The sequence below is a fragment of the Lissotriton helveticus genome, chromosome 8 (assembly GCF_964261635.1).
Source record: "Lissotriton helveticus chromosome 8, aLisHel1.1, whole genome shotgun sequence".
NCBI classification, from domain to species: domain Eukaryota; kingdom Metazoa; phylum Chordata; class Amphibia; order Caudata; family Salamandridae; genus Lissotriton; species Lissotriton helveticus.
Genome location: NC_136069.1, coordinates 28,400,000 through 28,427,796, shown reverse-complemented (window position 1 = coordinate 28,427,796; position 27,797 = coordinate 28,400,000). Strand labels below are relative to the sequence as shown.

At 47.7% G+C, this 27,797-nt stretch overlaps 2 protein-coding genes across 6 annotated transcripts in view; both read right to left on the bottom strand.

Moving 5' to 3' along the window:
- LOC144772264 (uncharacterized) overlaps window positions 1-27,797 on the bottom strand; it is a 1,157,681-nt gene that overhangs the window by 229,324 nt on the left and 900,560 nt on the right. The window lies entirely within an intron of this gene.
- LOC144773674 (uncharacterized) overlaps window positions 1-27,797 on the bottom strand; it is a 233,401-nt gene that overhangs the window by 106,219 nt on the left and 99,385 nt on the right. The window contains 5 exon segments of the mRNA XM_078658828.1: window positions 13,609-13,888; window positions 17,207-17,977; window positions 18,606-19,127; window positions 19,240-19,312; window positions 22,737-25,908. Of these exon segments, the coding sequence (XP_078514954.1) occupies window positions 13,609-13,888; window positions 17,207-17,977; window positions 18,606-19,127; window positions 19,240-19,312; window positions 22,737-24,849 (3,759 nt within the window). The 5' untranslated portion in view covers window positions 24,850-25,908.

Sequence of the window (27,797 nt, the reverse complement as noted above, 5' to 3'; positions counted from 1 at the left end):
GTAAAGCACTACAATCACTTAATTCGTTTTATTCTACATAATGCGCAAACAACAAACACATGACACAGATTTTTTTTTTATTAGCGACAAACAGGACAGAAAAAAAACTATTTTATTAGTGGAACAATATTGGTTAAAAGTTCCACCCACTAAAGCAGAGTTAAACAAGCAGGTTTTAAATTTGTGCAGCCAAAGTAAAATAAGTATCGGTAAACAGTAAATAGCCTTAACGTAAGAAACAGAGTTTCTCAATTTGTGGGCCTGGTGCCACTGCACCTTCTGAACAACTCAAACCATAAACCCAGTGCCTGGGGAATAACTGCTCGTGTGACTGCCTGTTTAGTTGTAAAAAAGGGCAGTAATCTGTGTTTAGTGGGGTGCCTAGAGCTTTTGGTCCCGGTGCTAATGCACCTGCTGCACAATTGAAATCATAGCCCTAGTGCCTGTCACCACGGGGCCTCCGAGGGCCACGTCAGGCCGCAACTGCTGTCAGGGTGCCGATAGGCGATCTCGAGCGGCATTAGATCATATAATCAAATCCCCATGCACTTAGAGTATTGCAATCATGTGTTATGCAGAAACAGAGAGCACTTAACAGTGCTGGCAGGCATCCGTTTTTCGGGACAAATTCTCCAGAGTTTCACAGCCGAGTGGCCATCTTGGTCGCCGGCTTGGCCACGCCCCTGGATACAGATTTTATTATAGTGATGTTTTACCCTATGTGTTACTTTGGTCTTGGGGATGCCCAGTGCCAGAGGTTATTTCTTCTTGAGCGAACTCCCAAATCTTTCTATTTTTAGTTTTGATTTTAGTAATTTACTACGTTTGGTTAGTTGAATGTTATGTACTGCCATGATGTCCTCACAGTCAGTTATCTCTTGCACCATATCAATTCCCACTCCTGGTTTGTCCATTCTCTCCTTTACATGGTCTACACGCACAATCAGTTGTTTTTCCCATCCATGATGTACAAGCAGTTTTCAGGTCCAGTGGAAGAGGTTTGCTACCGGCTGTGTCCAGGGCTGTAACCTCCTACCCCTGTATCTGTGTTTTCTTGTTTCATCACACCCATTTGCCTGTATAACACTTTGGATTGGCACTGATCCCGGTGTACCCATGTTTGGTTCAGAAGATCCACTGGCTTCAGCATCTGATTAGATGAGACTCTGCTATCTCCCATCTGCATGGGGTGTGGTAGAATGTATTCCTGTGACTGGTGGGTTTGTGAGTGCGAGGACTCCCAGGTCCTCAGATTCTGTTTATAATGCTCAAGTAAGATGGTGCTCATGTGTGATCATGGAGACCCACGCCATTATGATGGTGAATGTGCAGGTCTGTGTTAATATTCTAAGACCCTGATTATCAGTGTAGGTTCTATTTAGCGCACCTGGTAAATAATGATACCTCTGAGTATGTTATTTATTGGCTGCAATATATAGCACCTATTAAGAGTTTGTGGAGAATAACTTGTGCCTTTTGGTGTTTAATACACCAAGATCCACATGGTGTGGTAAATAACGTACATATTTCTACTGTTAAATTATGGCAGGTTTAACTTGCTGAAATATAACGAAGATTGAAGTATTTAATAGAACTGATAATTATCTGATACAATCAATAGCTTTTAGCTCATAATTCTAACCAGTGCATCATCAGGGGTTTACCAATGGGTCGGAATTAACCAATCTACTCATACTAGGCTTTGAGGCTCTTAGTTGATATTGATGCTAAACACAACCCCCAAGAATGTGGCAAAATTGAGTTCAGTAGTTCGATCTTGCTTTCGCCTAGGCATATTATAACCCGTGTGGCACACAACCGGTCCTCCTACTATACCCCAGCGCCGTGGACACATGCCCAACTATGAGCTGTTACTCGGTCAAGCAAAGTAGGTAAATATACTCATTAGCACTTACAAGGGGTGGACAGATGCAAATTCGCTGATTTCAGAATCTTGTTTTGTGGCATGCCTCATGAATTGAGGCTCTCAATGAGCATGCTGGAATTGTAATGCCACACCTTACTTGGACACAATAGGCCCCAGTGATAACCTAGTCCTCCCTCTTTGGCTTTTTGAAGCCGTGTTCTCATGCGTTTTATCTCCCACCTTCAAATGGGCACGTTGATGTAGGCCAGGTGATGGTGGTGGGCCGTACCACTGGCCAGGAGGCCAGAGCAGTCAGTCCAGGAACTCTTCCAGGTCTAATCAGGCAGTCACCAGTGCAGGCCTCTGCTGGAGGGTCACTCAGTAATGGTCCCTCCTCTGCTAGAACCCACATGGAGGTGTACTGCTGTCGAATGGCGTTACTGCATGGTTCTCTTCACTCCATTAAACCTTGCAACTAGAATGAGTTATCGCGGCAAGACTGGCCTTAGGCATCCCTTATTCGGCTCAGCTCAGTGGTCATGCCAAGTACCCTCTCTGGCCGCAGCACGCACCACTCACATTGGGACAGTAGTGGTCCAGGCCCACGTATCTATCCAGGCAGCAGAGTTCTGCTCTCCAGAATCAGCAGACAACGCACTGTTTAGGTATGCTGTTGTTTGATTTTTTTTAGCACGTTATCTGAACGATGGAGGTGAATTTTAAACTGAGGATCTTAGTGCAGAGTGGCCACCAGTGGCAGCAGCTCTCTGGCACCACCCACTGCACAAATGTAACCCCTTGTGCTTTGGTTAAAGTTGAATAACTTGGCCAATACCTAATCCACAGCATGACTAATCATACAATGCAAAGCTGCTGTATATAGTTTGCTACTTAACTTTGCTGATGAATGACTAACTTAATATTTAACTACTCAAAATCCATTTCTCTTACCAACAACACAACACATTCATTCTGTGCATCAACATACATACTGTTTTATGTATTTACATGAAAAGAACTTTTTTAAATTTAGCATTAGTTTCAAAAGCCATATTTCAGAAAAAAATCAGTGTGAAATATTTGATGTATAGCATAGCCTTCTTAATAAAAATAAATACAATGAAACAAAAAGTAAGTATTTGTGCATTATATTGGGCCGTCCACAGAGTCACCTTCTACACAAAGTCCAGCTCTCCAGTGTGGCAGAGTTAGCGAGAGCTCAATACTCGACCCTCATTTGGCGCATATAAATCAATGTCAACTACAGGAGACTGTATAAAGTCAGCAAGGAAGTACATGGGGTGCATAATGCACACTTCCACATTTAGTTTGGGGTTTTTCAAAGAAAGGGGAGTGCTGAGGAAGTGGTATAAATTATCGACATCTTTCCATAGCGTATTCGGCTTTTCTATATTTCAAAGATTTTATTGAATTTTCTTAAAACAAGAAATACTTAAATAATACATAAGGTAAAGAATAACACATGAAGTGGCCTAAAATAATGCATAAGGGGGAAGTCACCTAAAAGTCCAGAGGTTAGTATTGATCTAGGAGACTTATCCAACTTAAAAATAATAGACCGAGAAATAGTTAAGAAAGGTAAGAGGAGAAATGGAGTGAGAGAAGATGGGAGCCATTAAATTTTTCTTTTCTTTTTATCCTCATTTGCCTTATCGCCACCCAAAACTCAACGTAACCACCCTGGGCTTTTCAACCTCATTTACTGGATACAAAGGGGGGGCGGGTAGACCAACAACACCCTTTAGAATAGAGGCTCCCCTCTTGGAAGCACCCTTTATGGAAAAGAAAACCGGGGAGCCTCATATCACAGCGAATTACACCCTTACCCCAGATCTTGCGGTAAACCTAGAAGACTTTCACCAGTTGAGGCAGGCTAAGGCTTAATCATTGGACCGATACCTCTTATACGCCATAACACCCTACCCTTCACCCAAAACGTGCCAAAAAAGAGTTCCAACATTTATATTTTTTTCTTTGTCTGATCCGAAATATCCAATTTTGCAATACATCTCATGGAACGTAACCAATCAAGCTCTGTTGGAGGGGCCGGGACACTATTGTTTGCATATCTCTCTTCCAGCCAAAAGTACAGCATAAAAAATATGCTTAACATTGTCATCTGTGCCCTTACCTTGCAGATCCAGTCTTCCAAATATAAGCAGCTCAGGGCCTACCTTAATCTGCAGCCCAAGGACACTTGGCAGAGAGCTACTCACGGCCTCCCAAAAAACCTGAATCTTTGGACACTGCAGAAACATATGCAGATCATCTTCATTTGGGCTTTTACACTTAGGGCACACCACCACACCTCCTGAACCAAATTTGGAGAGTCTTTGAGGAGTCCAATACGTCCTGTGCACTGTGAAAAAATGATTCCCCCTTAAATATCCGGGGTTTACTATTTTATAAAACATAGACATTGTTACTTGCCATTGGTCTTCCGTCGCGATCTCCAGCAAGCAGTCTCCCCACAGGGTCTCTGGAAGCGTGAAAGGGCCATCCTCCATTTCTAGCACCAGCCAGTACCACAGTGCTATTTCTTTCTTAAAGTCACAATTCGAAAAGAGCTTCTCCTCCAGCTCATTGTGAGATCCTATTTGGTCGCCCATTGCCGCCAACCAACTTTGAATCTGTGAATATTTAAATCTAGAGAAACTGGGACCCCATTCCTCCTCACACTGACCCCATGTAATTAATATTCCATCCGGAAATAGCTGCTCCCATCTCTCAAGACCCATCTCCTTTAGTGGTCGAGCAGGCAAATCCCTGGACCAGGATGGGGATCTTGCCGCCTCCCAAATTGAAGCCTTCTGGCTATAATATGGAATTTTTAAAGCCTGCCAGATTCTCTGCCATGTCTCCGCGATGCTTAACCTTCTTGAAAAACTTCGAATCAGCAAATTTATACATGAAGCCATTCTCGTTATAGTTTTGCTTCTTCAACATTGCTCCAAACATTCTGCCAATTGCCGTATCAGTCAGGATACCGAACAGCATCCTACTATTTTTCAACAAAAAAGCCCACAAATAAAGTCAAAAATCCGGCACTAAAAGATCACCCTTCACCAGCCGTCTCCTAAGCTTCTTCAAAGAAAGGCGCGGTCCTTTAGATGCCCAAAGAAAAGTGCTAATCTCATTCTGCAGTCTTGAAAACCACTCATTCTTAAAAGTCAAGGGGACTGTTTCAAATAAAAATGCCAGCTTTGGTAAAATCATAATTTTCACCAGATTTACACAACAAAACAATGTGAGTGGTAAAGGCGACCATCCTCTTAGACTCTCACTTATCTCCTTTTTAAGCCTAACAAAATTAATCCTGGTAAGATCCGTTGTGAGTTATCCTAACTTCAAGATACCTCATATCTTTTTTACATTGGATTCCCTTAGTGTTCATGTTCCAGGCCATAACTTCTGTTTTTTCCTTGTTAATATCGTAGCCTCGGGGGCGTTGCCTGATTCATGAAGATGGTGGTCGCACTTTAAGAGTGCTCCGGACCCCCTCCGTCATCCGCCTCGCATCCGCCCGCTTTCAGCTGCCATCGTATCTCCACATCCACCTGCCGCTGCTCCCCATCCCGCCTGCTTTGCCCCGATTCCCTTTGGGGGCTGCTCGGTGCCTCTGCTGCCTCCGCTGGTCCCCTCTCCCCTGAGGCCTTGAACACTCAAGATGGCAGCCCCCTTCGCGTCTCGCCTCCGGGCCTGAAGTCTCTGCCCTGACGGGCCGGCGCACACCTTGCCCCACTGCCTGAGACTCACCTGTTGGCAGTGTATTGTGTCGGCGTCCAGCTGACTCGCCTCGGAGCCTGGGGCTACTGTGACGGGCTCGCCCCCCCTTGGCTGCGGGACCGGAGGCGGACGGGGGGGCGGTCCCTGGAGACGGTGAAGGCGCCCTGGAGTGATGAGATGTGCGCTCGGGCCCCCGAGGTAATTGCGGCCTCATGGAACTGTCGGACCTGCTCCCGGGCCATATGGTGCACAGACACGTTCATAAGCTGCACTGCCGCTGACGGAGTGGCAGCAGAAGACTGCCGGATCGGGCTGAGTTGCTGTGCCTGACCTGCGCCGAAAGAGGCCCGCGGGCGAGGTTGCGATGAGTGGAGGCGGAACCTGTGTGGCGCAGTTGGACTGATACGCGGGGCCCCCCTGTGGAGTGAGCGGGGACCGGGAGTTCGGCTCTGTGCCCCTTTCCCCGGGCTGCTGGAGTCGCGCAAGTGTGCTCCCCCCGTGAGGACGGGAGGGCTGTGGACAGTTGCAGTGCGAGCGGGATGACCCTTGGGGCCGGGAGGCGATTGTGTGGGCTGCTGCTTGAAAAACCCACGCCTCAATCCTGGCTTGAGAGGGGCTGCATCGGGGGGGGGCCCATTTCCTTCTTGACTGCTGACTTCGTGCCCTCCGCCATTTTGGGAGTGCGGTGCGGGGGCGCAGGGGACTACTGGCTTTATCAGGAGTGCGGATCAAGTTGAGCCTTGGACATTCTGTGATCTCTGGGGGCAGGCGCGGGCTGTACTGACCTCTGACTCCGGTGGCTACCCGGGCAAAGGTGCTGCTGAGAACCCCATCCTCCAAGGCCCTGAGATTTCACCAGCCCGCCCCGGGTACACTTCTGCAGAGGCCCAATTCATATCAACGACTAGCTAGCCGAGTACTGCGCCGCGACCCGGTGCACAGGGGCACATCAGCCATTGCATCGGGTGGTGCCCCCACCCCCCCGGGTGCCCGGAACTTTTACTGCTAGAGGCGGATGGGAGTGGTCTGAGGACTTGGGTGCCATAGGGGCTGCCTGGGAGACCACCGCTGTCATTGATTGTTGGTCTCCGCTGGAGGGCAGCTTCCTTTCTTCAGCGTCGCTGTGCTGTGAGTGGGAGGAGGGATCGGCCACTACACCGGGTGGCGGGAGTCGTGGCGGGGATTCCGGCCTGGGCCCCCCTCTGGCCACAATAGGCTGCTTTCTTCGGGAACATGGGTAGAACCTGCACCACTCAGAACCCCATTCCCCAACCCAAACTAAAATGGGTGAATTCACTACGTCGGACCGGGATGCGGGGGGAGGGTCTCCGGCTGTGCCTAGAATCGCCGGGGGGATCTCTCCACCATCCTACAGGCGATAAGTACATTGCAGGCCTCTGTAGAGAGTAAGATCGGAGAGGTACGGGTGGACGTGGCCCTAATTCGCCAGGACCTCCGCAATGCCACGGCGCGCATCACGGAGGCGTAATCCCGTATCTCCACGGTGGAGGATGACGTGGGAACGCTCAAATCCCAGGTGGCCCGCCTTCAGACACAGACCTCGGAGTTACACCATAGGGCCGAAGATGCCGAAAATAGGGCGCAAAGAAACAACCTGCGTCTCCTGGGATTTCCGAGGGAGTGGAGAAGGGTCGTACTGACATCTTAATAGAGACCTGGGTCCGCTCCTGAATGCCCAACTTTCCCCCTGGTTCGCGGTAGAACGGGCTCACCGCTCTCTCGCCCCCAAACCTCCACCTGGAGCTCCTGCTCATCCCATTATCCTCCGAATCTTCAACTACCGGGGCAGGCATTCTGGGGGCGGCCAGGGAGCTGGGCCGCTACAGTTCCAGAACTCCAGCATTATTCTTTTTCTGGACTACTCCATGGAGGTGCTGACACAACGCCGATCCTATGACGAAGTTCAACAAAAACTCAGGGCTATGGGCCTTCGTTATGGTCTCCTCTTACCGGCTCGGCTCAAGGTGATCTTCCTGGAAAATACATTCTTCTTTGACACCCCCATGAACCTGGCTCACGGAGGAGCGGCCCCTCCTGCTGAGGCGGCCCTTTCTTCTGCCCGGAGGGCTCTGACGCAGCCAAACCAGGACGTGCCCAAGTCCCAGTGCCGCCGAACTGTGTCTCGGAGGAGGGGCGGGCGTCCGGGAGGGGAATCCCGTTTGCCGGAGGCGCAGCCCCAGCGCTCCCCGGCCCGGACTCCAAATCAGGGATCCGCCTCCCCAACCTGGTTCTTCTCTGATTGATATGGGCAGCGTACCCGAGTCCGGTGAAACTCTGCGAAGGGTTATGTTGGACTTGGACCTGTCCGGGAGCCCCATGATCCGTGCATCTGGTGGGGAGGAGGGAGAATGACTGACGCCACATGATGTGTAACACACAATTCACCCTTCGGGACTCTCTGCAGCGTGACCGTTCCTGACCCCACGAGCGGGGGCCTACCTACCTCTACTAAGTGGTCTGGTCAGGGTTTGATCTTCCATTGCAGTCCCGGGACTGGTACACTCTATTAGTCACACATTTACCATTTCATGTTGTCAGCTGTTAGCATTTCATCCGAATACATGTAGGGGGGTCCAGCTCAGCCATGTCCTTGCTTGCTTGTTGCTAACCGTTTTAGATTAGCGATTCACCTCCTTGTGGGGTAGTTGATGGCTGGGGTTTTTTCTGGGCGACACTTCAGAAGTGTAGGGTGGGGGGAGTCAGGGGGTGGGGGGGAAGAGCGTTGTCTCCCAACTAAGCATGGGCGGATTTTGCGAATTGGCAATCCGCGAACTTGCGTATTTACGGATTCACAATCCACAAAATCCGCGAACTGTCGCGAATTTGCTGATTTTTTTTTTGTGTTCGCAAGGATTTCTGCCAGTTCGCGAGGGTTCTGTACCAGTTCGCAATTGCGAACTTACTTGTCGGCTCCGAACGGCCGCGACTATGTTGTTTCTACATCTGGTTCATCATCACAGGTTCACAGCACCCTCTGTTTCACCACTGTCACCCTCTGGTACACCCATGCCACCCTCTGGTACATCACTGCCACCCTCTGGTTGGTTTATCACTGTAGATTATGGGGGTGACAAAAAGCAAGCACACCTGCCCTGCTTCAACTGACATGAATTAATTTGGGGTTGATTAATGTGTCACTGAATTTAAAACTTCCAGTCTGGCTGGCACCTGCTTCCTTATCTGTAATTTGCTTTCTGTTGCAGTGCAATTTTTTTCACAGGACCTTTGTGGCCTATAGTTGCAAGTAGGCAACTGAACTCTGAAGGGGCCCCTCAGGAAGCACTACAGGGAATGGTTACTAATGATAAGATTGAACTTTTGCACCTGCTGAGTGCTTTCACTTTTGTCTGTAATTGCTTTCTGTTGCAGTGTAATTTTTTTAACAGGACCTTTGTTGTATACTTGTAGCTATTCTCTGAGCCTGCTGTGAGGGTCAGAGCAGGGTCATAGAATAGTTGCAAGTAGGCAAATGAACTCTGAAGAGGCCCCTCAGGAAGCACTACAGGGAATGGTTACTAATGATAAGATTGAACTTTTGCACCTGCTGAGTGCTTTCAGTTTTGCAAAAATCCAAATATCCAGCAGCATCCAGAAAAAGTAATCCTTCCAGGTCAAGATCCAAATCAAAGTGACCAGCACATGAAGAAAGCACTGGGAGGAGCCTGGTGGACAGGAACGGGCCGCTATGTTTTGTTCTCATTGGTAGCCGCGTGTTCCTAGATGTTCCCGCTGACGGCGAGCAGATCACTACTTCACATACCCTCATCTTTAGGCCCCAGGCCCGGGTGGGTGTTTCCCTTGGACTGAGCGTGGCCCCACACTTGCATCCGTCCCTCCACATATCATTCCTCTAGATGTCCTACACCCTCAAAAGGCCTCTCCACATCCTCTCCTGGAATGTTAATGGCCTCCTCGACCGAATCAAGCGCACGGCCGTCCTCCATGCTGCCCACCGCCACACGCCCGACATTCTGTTTCTTCAGGAAACAAACCTCATGGGCTCACAATGCAACTTCCTAGCCCGGGTCTGGCATTCTGGTTTTGCACGGGGTTCCCGAGGGGTGGCCATTCTACTCAGGAAGGGGCTTCCCTTTACCCTGGCTAGAGCCGAGACTGATGTGCAGGGCCTGTATGTGGCCATGTCGGTAATGATTGAGGAACACCCTATAAACCTCCTGTGCACTTACGTTCCCCCTACACTCGTGACATCCACACTTCAGCGCCTCACCCTGGTGATTTCCTCCTTTCCACAGGGCCTCACTGTTGTTGGGGGAGACTTTAACGCCGTCCTGAGGCCCTCACGTGATGCGACGGGCACCCTGTCGGCACATCGTCTTGCCTCTGCGAGGAGCTTCTCTGGTTGGTCATCGGCCTTGGGCCTTTGTGATGTATGGAGGGTATGGGAACCCTGCAAAGAACAATACACCCACACATCTGCGGCTCATCATACCCACTCCCGTATAAACTTCATCCTGATGCCCGCCACGGACTGACAATTATTGTCTGGGGCCATTATATTGCCCAGGGGGATCTCGGATCACTCCCCTGTCTCCCTCCATATTGGGACCTCCACTGTTGGTCCACGGGCGACTTGGCGGCTGAACGCCTGGTTCCTGCAAGACTCCGCGCTGGTCACTCGGGCAAGAATTGCGTCACTACTTCTTCACTAATACGGGCTCGGTCCTCTCACCGGGGACGCTGTGGGAGGCCGGCAAGGCTGTCATTCGGGTGTGGCTAGGGGACTGGTCCACACGAAATGTGTGGAGCAGGGCGTCCAGCTCGTGTAGCTGGAGACTCACGTAGTGCACTTGGATAGAATCCAACTGACCAACGGTAGCGATGACTCCTCTCGACAACTTGCAATGGTTCTCGGTGAGATATGTCGGATCTCGTTGGAATCCACTAAAATGCTCTGGGGCTCTTCGGTGGCATGTATTTATGGCTGGGGCGATAAAAATGGCAAGCTTCTCCACAACCTAGTGTCCTACCCCAACCGCATTATTCCCGAGATTCGGTCAGACACTGGGGTCCACCATGTAACGTCCTCTGCCATTGCGCAAACCTTTGTTGGCTACTACGCGACCTTACACTGCACCTGGACCTGCCGGATACCCCCAAGAGTACTACGTGGCCTTCCACGATGATTTGGTTCCCCACTTAGTGGAGCTATTCAATCATGTTGTGGAAGAGGGGTCCTTCCCGACGTGGCCACCATAGTGGTCATACGAAAGACACAACCACCCTCCCTGGACTGTGCGGACTACCGCCCGATCAAGTTCCTTTATAGTAACCCCAGGGCCCGTGTCCTCATTAACGGCAAGCTCTCCGAGACATTCCCAATCCGGATGGGCACCCATCAGGGGTGCCCGCTCTCGCCACTCTTATTTGGTTTGGCGATGGAGCCCCTGGCGGTGCTCATCCGCCAAGACCCTCTCATCCGGGGTGGGCCTGGGACCTGAGTCAAGTCGACAAGATAGCCCTCTACGCGGACGATGTCCTGCTTTATCTGGCGGATCCGGACCGTTCCGGCCCCAGATGCCTGGAGGTCCTTTCCGCTTTCGAGCGGGTCTCTGGACTTCGACTTAACCCAGCAAAATCAACCCTGGTCCCTTTGCACCCCTCTCGACATGTTTTGACTGGCAGACAGCTATCTCCCTCCGGAGGCAATCATTCAAGTACCTTGGCGTGTGGGTTACCCTCCTGCCGGAGATCGAGTGGGCCCTGAATGTCACACCCTTGGTCATTAGGATGAAGGCAGACCTCAAGAAATGGCAGACCCACGCCTCAAAACCCTGGGTAGGAGTGCGCTCTTTAAAATGAAGATCCTCCCCCGCTTCCTCTACGCTTTCAAAAATATCACCATCCACCTCCCAGGTAGCTGGTTCTGGGAACTAGACGGCGTTCTCGCCCGGTTTCTATGGGGAGGAGGGAGGCCTCGACTGTCCCTGGCCCACTGTCGTATTCCCCCCTTTGACGGAAGCATGGGGGTATCTAATCTCCACCTCTACTACCTGGCGACAAGACTTATCGTGATCCACGACTGGTTTGCGGACGGTTGGTCCGACCCAGCACACTGGGTGGAACTCAGAACAATGGACTTCACGCAGATTCAGGCGTTTTTATATGGCTGCCCGGTGCCGCAGGCTCTACCCCTTGTCACTAGGACGGTGCTCACGGCTTGGCGTACAGCCCTTTGCCACGTGCAATGGGACCGGAAGCTCACCAGGCAAACGCCGCTGTGGAATGGTGCTTGGTTGAGGGAGGTCTCGTCCCAGCAAGAGTTCCGCCGCTGGGACCTCATTGGGATCTCGCTGCTTGGAGATGTGTGGGTGGGAGACCACATTCGATCCGTCGCTGACTCCAACACCGCCACGCTCTTCTTCATTACCAATTCCATAAGTATCTACAACTCAGTCAAGCCCTTCACATCCCTCACCTCTCTCCCGGAATTCAGTCCCCTGGAGGGGGGTGTTCCGCATATACCGGTCACTGGTGAACAACGGTCCTGCGTCCCTGGACCGCCTCTGGGCTCGCAGGGAGGGGTGGCTGGGTCCCCCTGAGGAGGCGGATTTGTGGGATGCCCTTATGGCACCCAAAACCTTGACTACATCCTCCAAGTTATGCCTGGTCCAACTTTACTACCTCCCTGCGGCATACCTCACTCCGGCACGCCTTTTCTGGGCCCATATGCGATCTTCCCCAGCATGCGCGTGCTGCGAGTCTGCTCCAATAGTTTTCTATCACATGATATGGCAATGCCCGGCCCTGGCGCCGTTCTGGAGAGGGGTGGAACTTGAGCTCACGCAGGCCCTAGGATGGGAGGTTCCCCAAGAACCGAGGCGCTTGCTGTTGGGGGTGTTCGACGGCCTGGATGGCTCCAGGGCAGATAAGCGTTTCCTGGGGACAGCAGTGGCGGTGGCGAAAAGGGATATAGCTGCGCTTTGGTCCCAGGCTAAGGCGCCGACTGTGCGAAATGGAAGAGGGGGGTGGATTGGTGTGGAGCACAGGAGGAGTCTCTTTTCGAGGCCCGGGGTTGCCTCGAATTATTCTGTAAAGTGTGGGGTAAATGGTTCAGTTTGCTACCAGTGTGAGAGTCTGACTAATCTTGTACATCTGCAATGTTTTGGGATTACCATACCCAGTCCAGTGGGCCGCCTTTACCTTTGTCGACTGTATGTGATGAGATGCTTTTTATTACGATGCTTGATCTGCTGCCAATTAATTTAATTGTTATTAAAAAACAATATAGTTGATTATCAAAAAAATATCATAGCCTGAAACAAACCAGAACTCTTTTGTCATCTCTAGAAGACAGCTCATAGTTTGTCTTAGTTTAGGGGTGTAAATTATAATGCCATCTGAATACAATCCGATCTTCTTGGACCAACCTCCAACCTCAAAAGGCACAATATTCTCAGAGAGCCTTATCTTATGTGCGAGAGGCTCTATATAAAGATCAAACAAGAGTGGTGACAACGGGCACCCTTGCCTAGTGCCACGCCTAATCAGTGCTGGCTGCCCCAGCGTCCCATTCACCAGCACTCTTGCTGTGGGAGCCCGAAAAATAGCTGACATGGTTTTACAAAGATTTGTGCCTAGATTAAGATGTTTAACTAGAGTGTGCAAGTAACCCCAATTGACTCGAGAGAGTAACCCATTCGCACCAGGCGCGGACCAGGGACATATATACGATGGAGGATCTTTAGCTGGACGAAACGGAGGCGGGCTGGGATGGCCACCTCCTTTGGGGAGGAGACGGCCATCTGCCAATCCTCATCATCCAGCTCCAAGCCGTCTGCAGTCCACAAGGCTCTGAGGCGCTCAAGCAAGTCAACTCTATTATTGATAAGCTTTTTATAAAGCAAAGATATGGTGCTATCTGGCACGTGGCCATCAAGGATACGGTCTTCTAGAGGCGAGGACTCAGGGATATCCGTCCCCTTAGGGAAGACAGAGGTCAAGGCGTGTCGCACCTGAATGTACCTAAAGTATTCCTTGTCATCCAGCTCATATTCAATTTTGAGCGCCTCAAAAGTCTTAACACTACCCTTGGACCAGAGATCAGCCACCTTAATTATACCAATCATGTCCCATTTATCAAAACCTTTCGTTCTCCACAAATTACCCAAACGGTCAGAATCATACAGCGGGGTTGCTCGTGTTAACCGATCACTCCAACCCATGGCAGCATTCACGTCCCGCCAGACTCGCACAGTAATTTTCGTGGGACCCGTCAGGGCACCAAGTGGTTTCCTGGAATAAAGTGCCCTATTAAAATTCCCACCCGGAAGGAGATGTTTATCCATTGCAAAAGCAGGAGTATGACCAGGGGCGTATGTCACGTGATTGACAGCACTAAGTTGCGAGGCCCAATAGTAGCGTTTAATATCTGGGAGGGCAATGCCACCATCATACCATGGCAGGGTGAGCTTGGGCAAAGAGATTCGAGCACGCCCATCCCAAAGTAGTTGCCTCTGAAGGCCCTCAATTTCACGAAAGTATCCCGGAGGTATAGGATCAAAGAAATTCTGAAGTGCGTATAAGAACCTGGGGAGCGACATCATCTTAAAGACAGCCGCACGCCCCAATGGGGAAAGAGTCAGACGATGCCACCGCCTGACGTCAAGTTTGAGTCGCTGGAGAGGGGCTCGGAGGTTACGTTCGTAGCGGATTGCAGAGTCTAGCGAAACATAGACCCCCAGGTACTTAAAACCAGTCTCAGCCACCTGGATCGGAAATCTACAGGGCAGCGGGGGGAAAACCCCAGCCAAAACATAGACACATGAATTGGACCAATTGATGACGAGACCTGAGTTCTTCCCGAAGGAGGTTAGAACATCAAAAAGCACATTAAGAGACTTCCGGGGGGAGGGGAGGTAGAGGAGGATGATAGCGAAACGCGATCCTCAAAGTCGGGAGTCCACTGAATACCTCTGATCGAGGGTTCCCAACGAAGCCACTCGGCCAGTGGCTCCAGAGCGAGGGCAAACAACAACAAAGACAAGGGACAACCCTGACGGGTACCACGTCCGAACGTGAAAGTGCCAGAGACCCTGCCATTCACAACCACCTGGGCCAGCGGTCGTTCATAAAGGAGTTGAACCCAGGCAATGAATTTAGAGCCAAACCCAAACTTAGCGAGAGCTGCCCAAAGATACGGCCATTCTATCGTATCAAAAGCCATGGTTGCATCGAGGGAAGCCAAAATGGCCGGCTCAGTCAGAGTCCCAGCTCTCGCGAGAACTCCGTGGAGTCTCCTGAGATTAAGGGCGGTATTCCGGTGTGGGATGAAACCGGACTGATCCAGATGGATCAAGTCGCCTACAACCTTAATCAGCCGGTTAGCTAGCAATTTAGCGAGTATCTTGGGTTCAGCATTGAGTAATGAAATGGGCCTATATGAAGCACAACGATCGCGCGGCTTATCCTCCTTATGAATCACAACAACGGTAGCCAGGCGCTGATCAACAGGAAGGAGACCAGCTTCGAGTGCTTCGAGAAACATATCTCTCGGATAGGGCACCATTTTGTCGGGTCGCAGTTTGTAAAGCTCAATGGGCAAGCCATTGGGCCCCATAGCCTTACCAGATCGAAGGGAGCGAATGGCTTCAGCGATCTCATCCACCGAAAGGGGCGCATCCATCAGGGTCCTATTCTCCTCAGAAAGACAGGGCAACGCGATATCACGCAGCAACAAACGGGAATCACATTCATCCCTATCGCTCACAGAAGCATAGACAGTCTGAAAATGGTCCACAAAACAGTCAACAATACCAATCGGGTCAGACACGCGTTCACCACTCAGCCGTTCGATCACAGGCACTACCCGATTCGTTCTCTCCTTCCTATCCAACCACGCGATGAGCTTACCCGCCTTATCACCCACATCATATATTCGACCCTGTTGCTCTCTACTCATAACTTTAGCAGCATCAGTCACCAGGGCGCTATAATCGGCCTGCTTCAAAGCAAGGGAGTGTAAAGTTGCAGGGGTATCATTTCCACCTAGGTCACTCTCAAGTACTGATATCTCATCTTCGAGACGTGCCAGTTCTACATGTGTGGCCTTCTTGGCCGCAGCAATCAATGACAGTGAATAACCACGAACAACAGTTTTGAAAGCCTCCCACAATGAAACAGAGGAAGAACTGACCCCACATTTTCAGTAAAGTAACAATCAATGGCCTTGATCAGTTCTGAGCGCGTCTTGGGGTTTCGCAAGTGCCATGGATTTATAGGAGCAACTCTCCCCGCACAACCAACCCCAGCCTCAACACTTAGCCACAAGGGGGAGTGATCCGAAATGCCCCAGGGGAGATGACGGACCTCTCGCACTGAAGAAGACTGGGCAAACGGCAATAAGAAGTAATCAATTCTAGAGAGACTACCATGGGCCCAAGAATGGAACGTGTATTGTAGTAGTGTGGGATGTAGCATTCTCCAACTATCAACAAGCCCGAAGGTTTCAAGGAGCTCAGCAAGCCACATCTGGGAGTTCGGTAAATCTCTGGGCGGGTATCGATCTAGGTTGCCCGAGACCACAGAATTAAAATCCCCCCCTGGATAAGGAGGCCATCAGGGAGCTCCAGCAAAAGTCGCCCAAGGTCAACATAGGTAGTGGCTTGTGGACCCGGGGGGACATAGATACTAACAACTGAAAGCATCTTACCCTCCTATCTCCCCGAAATCGCGACATATCGGCCCCTGTCATCCCGTGTTATCTCATCAATTTCAAGTGGCAAAGAGGACCGAATCAGAATGCCCACACCTCTAGATCAGGAGGTGAACCCGGCGTGAGCAACCAGTCGGTACCCACGTCTATTCAAAGCCTGGCAAGCATTCCCTATCAAATGAGTCTCCTGCAATAAGACAATATCGGGGGAATGGCGTCGGAGGAACTGAGACATTACTCCACGTTTTATCTTGTCTCCCAATCCATTAACGTTCCAGGACAACAATCGCAACTCACCCTCCCCCCCCATCCCAGAAAAGGATAGCTACCCTCCCCCCGGGAAACCCAGCAGCAACAGGATGAGCGCTAAGAATATAGTGCCATGTGAAAGAAACAAATACAAAAACAATAACAATCCCCCCGAACCCCCAACAACCTCCTGTTACAACACCCCCCACCCTGCACCCCTGCTTACGACTCAAAAGCCACCCCAACTTGCAGTGTGCCTGTCGCCCTCTCATAACTAAACTACACAAAGAACCCAGGAGGAGGAAGAGTCCCCTTACACCCGAACCACCCTCGGGCTCAACCAAAGAAATAGTAGAACAATAGGCATAACTCAGCTGATGAGCAAGTGATGAGAAATTGGACGTCGGAAACAACAATGTCACTCATGACCCGATGCACCCCCCTCGGCTCCACCGGGGCGTCTGCTAAGATCGTCTCGTCCTGGCAATGTATCAAGCCAGTCACTGGCGCATTCTGGTCGATCAAAGAAGAGGGTTCGTTCCTCATATTCGATGCGCAGTCAAGCAGGAAACAGCATCCCATACTTGAGGCCCAAGTCCCGCAGTCGCCTCTTCACTCCCTGGAACCCCATTCTTTGTCTCTGGACCTACGGAGTGAAGTCCGGGTAGATGTTGATCGTACTGTTGTCGACCTTCAAGGGGCCACGTCCACGGGAGGCCTGAAGGATAGCATCGCGATACCGAAAGTGGAAAAGTCTTGCGATAATAGGCCTCGGTGGGGCCCCGGGTTTAATCTTCCCACCCGTGAAGCGATAAACACGTTCAACCGCAAATAGTTTGCTAAGTCCAGCGGGGGCAAGATGCTTGAGGATCAAGTCCTCCACAAGAAGGTCGACAGTAGTGCCCTCGGGATTTTCCGGCACCCCCACCAGGCGTATGTTGTTCCGCCGGGCCCTATTTTCATGCTCGTCTAGCCGTCGGGCCAGCAAGTCGTGCGACGATCTTAGGTTACCGATCTTCGACTGTGCATCCGCCGCATCAGTAACAAGGCTGGAGGTCTTCAAATCCAAGGCCTTGACCCTCTCATTGGTTTTGGCCAAGTCGGCTCTAATAAGTGTGACATCAACAGCCACGACATCGATTTTGGCGGCGAGGGCCTCATACTGTTGTTCCATATCAGCTTTCATTCCAGAAATAGCACTCATGAGGTCCTGGAGAGAAACCTCCGGTGGCGCAGTGGAGTCTATCACAGGTTCTGCCAGAGTATGGCTAGCACCGCCGGGGGAAACTAGCGGTTGTGTATAACGATCCATAACATTAGACTGAGTAGGTCCCCCGCGGACCGGTGTCTTTGTCTTGCGCTTCTCGAACTCAGGTTTAAAGGCCATGGTGGGAGCTGCGCCCCAAAGGGGCCCTCGGGACCTGGTGAAAATGGCCGACGATGACGAGATCCAGAAGTCAAAAATCAGGACCAAAACAGCACAAATTCAGTCGAGGGGTAGGCCAGGAGTAGACCGATGAGGCAGGACACTGTAGCGGATCGGGATTGCACCGTCTTGGGAGCTGATCCTCTCGCTGAATAGTTACTCCAGAGTCCGAGGAGAAATCGAAACCGAAAGCGAGACTGAGGCCGACTGGGGAGATGTCCCTCCGGCCGTTGTTGTTGACTTACTCTCCGGCCCAAGAAGCAGCAGAGTTCCCGGTCCCGTCAGGGGTGGGCCCAGAAAGTGGAATTCGACGTACAATCGGTTTCCGACGTCCAAATTCAAATTTTGAAAGGATGATGAAATCAGCGAGAGTAGGTCTTCAAAAGCCCATAATCATAAACAGGATATCTTGAGGATATTCGCAGGAGGGCGGCGTGGGTCTCGGGAGCTCTCTGCTCACGCGACCATCTTGGACGCCCGCGTAGCTCCTCCTCTTTCTCCTGGGTTTAGCACGATTAGGGTTCAACCTGAAGAGGTCACTATGTACTCTCTGAATATCTCTAGAGATTTCCTCCTCTGTCTCTTCCAACTGCAACTCACTCTTCAACAAATGTACTACATACTTCCTGAAGTCCTCTCCTTCTTTACCCTCTGGAAGTTTTAGAATTTTCAGATTGTTCCTTCTTTGCATATTCTCCAATCTTTCTACCCTTTCCTCGTGTTCTCTCTCCTTATTCTTAATTAGTTCTAGCTCCTTCCGATTAACTATGACCTCATCTCTAAGATCTCTAACCTCAACCTCTAATGCAATCGTTCGGCTACTCAAGTCATCAATCTTCTTCTCTAACAAGCCATAGGCCGCCCTGATACTTTCCTGGTTAGAATCTGGCATCTTGAATCTCTTCTGCGACTTAAGATTAAGATTTATAAGCATGGTAATTATAGAAGAATCACTGCTCTCCTGCTCTGCCTCCCTCTGCTGCTCAGACTGTACAACCCCCATCGTTGATAAAGTTCCAACTTCCGCTGCAACTACGGTTACTTTAGAGCCAGTTGCTTCAGAGCCAGTTTGTGATAGCCTTAAAATACTCTCATCCTGAACCTGTGAAACATGATCACCCATGTCTAGAGCCAGGACCTGGAATCTGTTAGGACTCAAATGTGTGGACCAATCAAACAAATCTATAACAGACACCTCACCCAAACTACCCCCAACACTAGACAAATTATACCCACACTTTTGATGTACCTGTTTACCCGTGGGGGGTGTCACTGGCCTTTTTAACTTTGTCGGATATTTCCCCATCAACACCAAAGTCTTTGGTAACACCTTAAAGTATGATCTGAGGGAGGGTGTCACCTTAATCTTGCACTCTGACGAGTCGCCCCTTGCCAGTTTGTTATGAAATTTGTTTTTAGCGCTTTGCCTTCCTCTGCGCTTCACCTCCCTTACCTCCTTGTTATTCGAATCAGAAGAGCTTCCCTGCTTAAATATGAAATTCTGCACCGCTTTCCCTGCACTCTTTAGCGCATACCTAGAGATGCCCCTTGCGCCTGACCCTTCCCCTGCCCCAACTCCATGGTTGCTAACCGCCACAGCATTTTCCACAAAACTTTCCAAACACAACTGTTTACATGCGACCACAGCCATGGGACCTTCACTATCTTTACTGTTTGCAGTAGCGGGTAAAGTCTCAAGGGACCATAGCTGGGGCTTTACATGTAGGCGAGAAAAGTGTATCTGTGCCACACCTCTGACCTCTTCTCGCTCCTTGTAGCAACCTGACTGCCTCTCCCCCGTCCTCCCCCTCGAAAAACAATCCTGGCTGCCGCTCGATGCCCTTTGCCGACCTCGAGTGCCCCCAGGTGAGATCCGCTTGGCTTGCGGGCTCCTCCTCTGCGTCCTCCTCCCGCCTCTCCAGACTCCGTATGGCTCAATAAGCCGATCACACTACACACCATGGGCGTATTGAGACCGGTAAATCTTACTGTTTAATGTGTCCGCTCTGGTCTTCACAAACAAAATCACGGCGGATACGAAATCACCGCATCCTCAGACTACTTGCACCTACTCACTAGACTCCACTCAGTAAAGAAAACCCCTGCAAACACCACCCGACTCGGGAGACACTCGCAGCCCGCAACTATCCGGCTGCCATATTTTCCCCTTTCAAAATAAAACAAGGGGGAGCCATTACGTTGCTTATATTATGGTCATTGAGCACCAGTCGTTCATGGTGCAGGGTTGCAATTTATGAGTGTAAGAGAGAGAGCCACCGCCGGCTGCTAGTGTATCTATGGAAGGTGAGCGAATTAACGTTTTGTACGCCAATTGGTGCTTTTTATGCTCTCTCAATAGCATATTCTGTTTTTCTAAAAAGTAGTTTCATTTACTTTTACATTCCCATGTGGACTTGTTACAGTCCAATCAGTAGAACCTAGGACGTACACACTGCTTCTTCTGCAGTTTATTAGAAACAAAACAAATGCATTTATGTCCCCATGAGCATTCTTGTGCCCAAGTGTTCACTACAGACAGAGTGCTATGAAAGTTAAAATTGCTGTTTAATAAGACAAAATGTATTAACATAATATCCTTTTAATAGCATTGCACAATAATGCCCACAGACGACACTATCTAATCTAAAGTGTAATATGTGAACATGAGAAAAATCTTATAATGTATATTGTTGTTTACAGATATGACAAGATTACTAACCGTGAATGAACTTCAATATTTTTTTTAGGTTAACAAAGGCATTCAGAATTATTTTTGTCTATTAAATATAAGTAGTGGGACACCATAAGGATGGCCAGCTGAGTCAATGTCATGTGGAAGCTGCTTGAAAGGTCTGGATTTAATTTATTTGTGCATTGTAAGTATTATAATCCTGGTTCTTTTTCAATAGAAACTGCCTGACCTTTTAAAAGGATTGTTAAAAGAAAGTCTAAGACTTGAAATGTTTTTGCCAAATGGTGACATCCGATCACCCTACACATCATATTTCCTCAAAAAAGAAAAACAACATACATAAAAAAGATTGGTGTATCCTATCCTCAACACATTGTACTCTTCTTTTTACAATCATACAGAATTCCCAGATCCGAGCAATGAAATTACATCATACTTTAATAGAAGACAAACACATGGCAGGTTATCCTGTAATATGATCTTATACTGACCCCGTGGGGTTTTGGAGGCATTTCATGGGCCACTATGAAATATGGGTTTCATTAGCAAGTGGACAGCCTCAAACCAGCCTGCAGAGATTTACTATTGCATTTTGTTGATTTAATATTCCAATCATGAAAACTCATACCTGGCCGTTCTTATTTTAATTAATGAATCAGGAGAACAGCATTAACAATCTCACCCTTAACCAGACTTCACTTACAGTTTTTAGTAAACAATCCCATTTGAAAAACAATAAATTCTTTAACCCAACTGCCACAAAATAATCATGTAAAATAAAAAATACAAACTGGCTAATGTTTATGATATGAACCTACATCGCCATATGAGGGACCTGGTGATATTTACAAACCACATCGCCTTTAGCCTTGTGGTTTATGATATGATCAGAACACCATGATGGAAATGTAAGACCATACAACATGGTTACCTATTATTATCCTACAAAAATAACAAAGGTTATACATTGAAATATACTTGGAACTTAATGTTAACATAATTCATTAAGGCCTCCACCATCCCATGTACATGAATGAAATAGAAAAATTTACCCCATGGTCAACAATGTCAAAGGTTACCTATACATTGAGTAACAGGATCAAAGAGCTATCTCTCCTTACAGCATGTAAAAGACACCTTCCACAGTGGGAGGGTAGTTTCAACATATTGAGTTTTTCCAAACCTAGAAAGCGCAATATTGAACCTCACCTGACATCGGAAAGGTCTAGACACAGTTTCTTCATAAACCTTATAACTCTGAATGCTGAAAAGTAAATGAAACCCTCCCACATTTACTGTAGCCAAAATTATTTTCTATGATGCGTTGCTGACAGCGACTTATAATTTAATGAAAGACTGAAACACACCCTATACGATGCTCCTGTATGAGATTTTTGTGTGTAAACTTACCAATGCATATATAGATGGAAAAAACATGGAAGCTTTTCTCACACCCATTACAACAGAATGTTATTTACACTTTGTGTGTTCACTAATTGACCACTAGGCATAATAAAGCATGCAAGTTCTTCCCTCATTAACTATATCTGTGGTTTGCAGGTGTCTTACATTTTATGAATAACTGAAACATCCTACATATTTTATGTTGTTTTTCATGTGTGATTGCTGGGGTCATTTTAGGTATGTTGAGCTAGCAAAGCCCATTCCACCTCCAATGCATTTGAATGGGTATTCTTCTGAATGCCTTCACAGATAGATCGTTAGGACTTATGCTTGAGTAAAGCACTTTCCACATCCACTGCATGTGTGTTTTTCCATTTCTATGTTAGCTACTGACTCTTAAGATGTGCGGATTTACTAAAGCTCTTTCAACATTCACTGTATTTCTATGCTTTTTCTTCTGTATGCCATCACAGATGGATGGTTAGGTCTGAGGCTTGTGTAAATCTCTTTCCACATTCTCTGCATTTGTATGTTTATTTCCCCTGCGTGTTAGATGGTGGCTCATTGGATGCATGGATTTACAAAATTCGTTCTACATTCACTACAAGTGCATGGTTTCTCTGCTACATGCCTTTGCAGATGGATGGTTAGGATTGACCCCCAAGTGAAGGAATTTCCAGATTCACTCTGTGTATGGTTTTTCCTGTGTGCTTGAGTTTATGGTCTTTTATAGTTGATAAGCGCGTAAAATTTATTCCACATTCCGTTCATGTGTATGGTTTTTCCATTGTGTGTGTTAGCTGGTGGCTCTTTAGAGTTGCAGATATACGAAAGTTCTTTCCACATTCATTGCATGTGTATGGTTTTTCTCCTGTATGCCGCCGCAGATGGATTGTTAGTTCTGATGCTGTAGTAAAGCTCTTTCCACCTTCACAGCATGTGTATGGTTTTTCTCCTGTGTGCATTCGCTGGTGTCTCCTTACATGTGATAGTTGAGTAAACATTTTTCCACATTCACTGCATCTGTGTGGTTTTTCTCCAGTGTGTGTTCGCTTGTGGATCTTTAAAGCTGTAGCTTCTGTAAAGCTCTTTGCGCATTCACTACATGTGTATTGTTTTTTCTTTGTGTGTGTTAACTGGTGGCTCTTTAGATGTGAGGAGATAATAAAGCTTTTTCCACATTCACTGCAAGTGTAAGGTTTTTCTCCTGTGTGTATTCGCTTGTGGATCTTTAAAGCTGATGCGTCAGTAAAGCTCTTTCCACATTTGCTGCATGTGTATGGTTTTTCTCCCGTATGCCGTCGCAGATGGATGTTTAGGTCGGATGCAATAATAAAGCTCTTTCCACATTCACTGCATGTGTATGGTTTTTCTCCTGTATGCCTTCGCAGATGGATGGTTAGGGCTGATGTCTGAGTGAAGCTCTTCCCACATTCACTGCACGTGTATGGTTTTTCCCCAGTGTGTGTTAACTGGTGGCTCTTTAGATGTGCAGAGCTACTAAAGCTCTTTCCACATTCACTGCAAGTGCAAGGTTTTTCCCCTGTGTGGATTCGCTGGTGTTTCCTTACATTTGATGCTACAGTAAAGCTCTTTCCACATTCACTGCAAGTGTAAGGTTTTTCCCCTGTGTGGATTCGCTGGTGTTTCCTTAAAGTTGATGCTTCAGTAAAACTCTTTCCACATTCACTGCATGTGTATGGTTTTTCCCCGGTGTGTGTTAGCTTGTGGCTCTTTAGATTTGCAGATGTACGAAAGCTCTTTCCACATTCACTGCAAGTGTATGGTTTTTCTCCTGTATGCCATCGCACATGAATTGCTAAGCGTGATGCTTCAGTAAACCTCTTTCCACATTCACTGCATGGGTATGGTTTTTCTCCTGTGTGTGTTAGCTGGTGGCGTTTTAGCTGCATAGAGCTACAAAAGCTTTTTCCACATTCACTGCAAGTGTATGGTTTTTCTCCAGTATGCTGCCGCAGATGGATGGTTAGTATGGATGCTTTAGAAAAGCTCTTTCCACATTCACTGCAAGTGTAATGATTATCCCCTGTATGTATACGCTGGTGGATCTTTACATCTTGTAAACGACCAAAGCTCTTTCCACATTCACTGCATGTGTGTGGTTTTTCTCCTGTATGCGTTCGGTAGTGGCTCTTTAGATTTGTGGATGTACTGAAGCTCCTTCCACATTCACTGCATGTGTGTGGTTTTTCTCCTGTATGTGTTAGGTAGTGGCTCTTTAGATTTGAGGATTTACTAAAGCTCTTTCCACATTCTTGGCATGTGCCTGGCTTTTCTCCTGTGTGCCGTCGCAGATGGATGGTTAGCTCTGATGCACAAGTAAACCCCTTACCACATTCACTGCATGTGTATGGTTTTTCTCCTGTATGTGTTAGGTAGTGGCGCTTTAGACTTGAGGATGTACTAAAGCTCTTTCCACATTCACTGCATGTGTGTGTTTTTTCTCCTGTATGTGTTAGGTAGTGGCGCTTTAGGCTTGAGGATGTACTAAAGCTCTTTCCACATTCTTGGCATGTGTCTGGCTTTTCTCCTGTGTGCCGTCGCAGATGGATGGTTAGCTCTGATGCATAAGTAAATCCCTCACCACATTCACTGCATGTGTATGGTTTTTCCCTTGTGAGTGAGTGCTGATGGATCTTTAGGTTTGCTGTGTGAGTAAAGCACTTTCCATTTTCACTACTTGTGTCTGTATTTTCTGGTTTATGCATGCAATATTTGCTCCACAGAGTCGATGACTCATTAAAGGTCATCTTACATTCAATACACAAAAATGAATTTTCTGTTGAGTTGTTACTGGTGTCAGTGTAGTAATGATGAATGATTACCTATTTTCCCACAAACACAGAACCTTTATGTTGTTTCTTCTCTTTATTAATGAACTCTTAGTTGTGAATTGCTGATGAACACTATTGCCACATTAACGGTGTCCTTATGGGTTTCACCCTGTGCATTGTTGGTGACGTTTCTTTAGCACTGAGTAGAACCTAATGCTTGTCTTCTATTGTTTGTGTTTTACTTTGGGGTTTAGAGTCGAAGTGTTGGCTATATTTTGGCATAAATCATATTATGCCATGTGTTTGCTGACTGACCATAGTGGTTCCTGAACCACTAACTATATTTTAATATTCACTTGATATTTGTAGTATTTGAAGGGTGTGTGTTCTTAATAATAACGTTAAATAGTTACTGGAATTCTTGCACGACTGATAACATATGCATGGTCTTCCTATAAGGAGCTGTGTCTTCAACCTGCGTTAAGTACTTTTCAAGTAGAACTGCAAACTCGCAGCTTATCTAAATAATATATTTTTAGGAGAATATTTATAAAATACACACACAAAGAAAAAAACTCTTTACCAAGTCTTTATATTCTAGAATAATGTACGGATTGTAGGGGTCAGCCAAATAGTGTTTATGGTGGACTAACATCACAGTCTTTATATTTTCATGTTAGAGAGGCTAGCATTGTTGTAACTACCTAATAGTTATCTAAGATAAAGGATGTAATCTAGCATATTTTAATACTGGATCTGTTCTGCCAGTTTAATTTTTGTGATTTTAATTTATTTCAATCTTTTGAGTCCAGCAGCATGGATGTCGTCGGCCTCTTGAAGCAGCCGGATTGCACTTGATGTTCTTGCAGGCTTTGTCTGTTTGTGTACGTGATTCTCTGTCTCCTACTGAGTAGTTCTTTTTCTTATTACTATTTGGCATCATTTCTTGTCCTTCTTGTGTATTAGATACCTTTCAAGTATTGTCATACTTTCTTCATTACTCTTCGTCGTATTATGTGTTCAGGAATCTCCTATCTGTGGATACAAGAAAACTTGTAATATCAAAATCTATAAGCAGCATAGCAGCATAGTGTACAATATGTCTCAGATGAAATGTAAAAATATTAACACAAATAAATTCCTGCCACTGATTATTACTCAAGAAAGCAATCCAGTCTATCTTTTTAGCTCACTGCTCCAAAATGAACAGCCCTGTATGTGCCGGAGTTCACCTGGATCTGAATAGTAACATACGCAACCATGCATAATAGAAAATATCACAGCACCTTAATATCCTGATACCACAAAAAAATTAAATTAAGAAAGACTGATTTAGGATTGTTGGCATTTTTTGTATTCAAGAAATGAAAGGATGCAGAAGCGTTTCCAAGGAGTTTATTACAACCGCTTGTGGATTAGTAGATTTGGAGGGGTAGACGCATTTTACAAAGAAAGCTAAATTCACAACAACAAAAAACATGAAGTGGAATGGTTTCTCAGGAGAAGATGCTCATACATTAGGTAACAGTGCATGCAAATGCTTTCAATGAAATTCTACACTCTTAACTGGACTAAGGTACTGATTTATATCTTGAGGTTAAAGATATGCTTATGGCCAAGATAATGGTCCGTCTGCCTGACTTAAATGTAGGAGGTCCATTGATGTAACTGCAGTGGAGACCAGTGCAGTGGAGTTGACTCGGCACCCGCAGACTCCTCGGTTCCACCGCCAGTCAGCAGCTGACTGTTCGTAGTGGAGGGAGACTCGGGGAACAGCCCGAATTACAGAGCCACTCACCCACTTCCTGATTGTGCCGATTAGAACCGCCATCTTGGTTGGGTGAGCGGTCTAGTTGCTCCGCTCTAACCTAGACAGCCGGCAGTATATTTACCGGCAAGGGCGAGGAAGCGCATTGATTGAAGACTAGGCTGAGAAGCGGGCCATACTCTCTAGCTCGCCGGCCAGATTAGCAGCTCTGCACTTTTAATTTACAAAAACTGCACTTTAAACGTCTTAGGGGGTGAATTGTAGCTTATCATTCACGGGGCGATTATTTTAACATTTGTATAGATTTTAAATATACTCTTGTACTTATGCTGTGATTTTAATACTGCATACGCCACCTACCCCTGAGTTGACTCGGCACCCGCAGACTCCTCGGTTCCACCGCCAGTCAGCAGCTGACTGTTCGTAGTGGAGGGAGAGTCGGGGGACAGCCCGAATTACAGAGCCACTCACCCACTTCCTGATTGTGCCGATTAGAACCGCCATCTTGGTTGGGTGAGCGGTCTAGTTGCTCCGCTCTAACCTAGACAGCCGGCAGTATATTTACCGGCAAGGGCGAGGGAGCGCAGCGGACGAGCGCAGCGGGCACACGAAGGGCGCACCGGAGACGCGCCTAAGAGAAGCCCGTCTGCGCCCGTCCGCGCCAGGATGTCGCCTTTCGCCAGGAACCCTGGCCAAATCGAGGTAACTAATCTTGTATATACCCAGACGCAGCTGATGGACCTCAACTCCATACACTTGACCTGTGAAAAAATAGACCCTCAATTGCTGCAGAGTATCACTCGATGTGAATGTGGCTATATGCTCCCTAAAATATCAGCCCCACAACTACACCCGACTACCTCACCGCATGACTCTTTAAGAATAGCACAACTGAATGTAAGATCCCTAGGAAAACACTATTCACAAATACATGATTTAGTCATTGACCACTCCCTTGACATTCTATTTATTACTGAAACATGGATGCAAGATGAGACAATATCTGTAGCTAATTTGGCCACTCCCTCAGGCTATACCATCCACTCCTTAAACAGACAAACTAGAGGAGGTGGAATAGCGGTTATGACCAGATCCCATCTCGAATGCACATTTACCAAATTACAAATTGCGGGTTGCGAGAGCGCTCGCTATACTA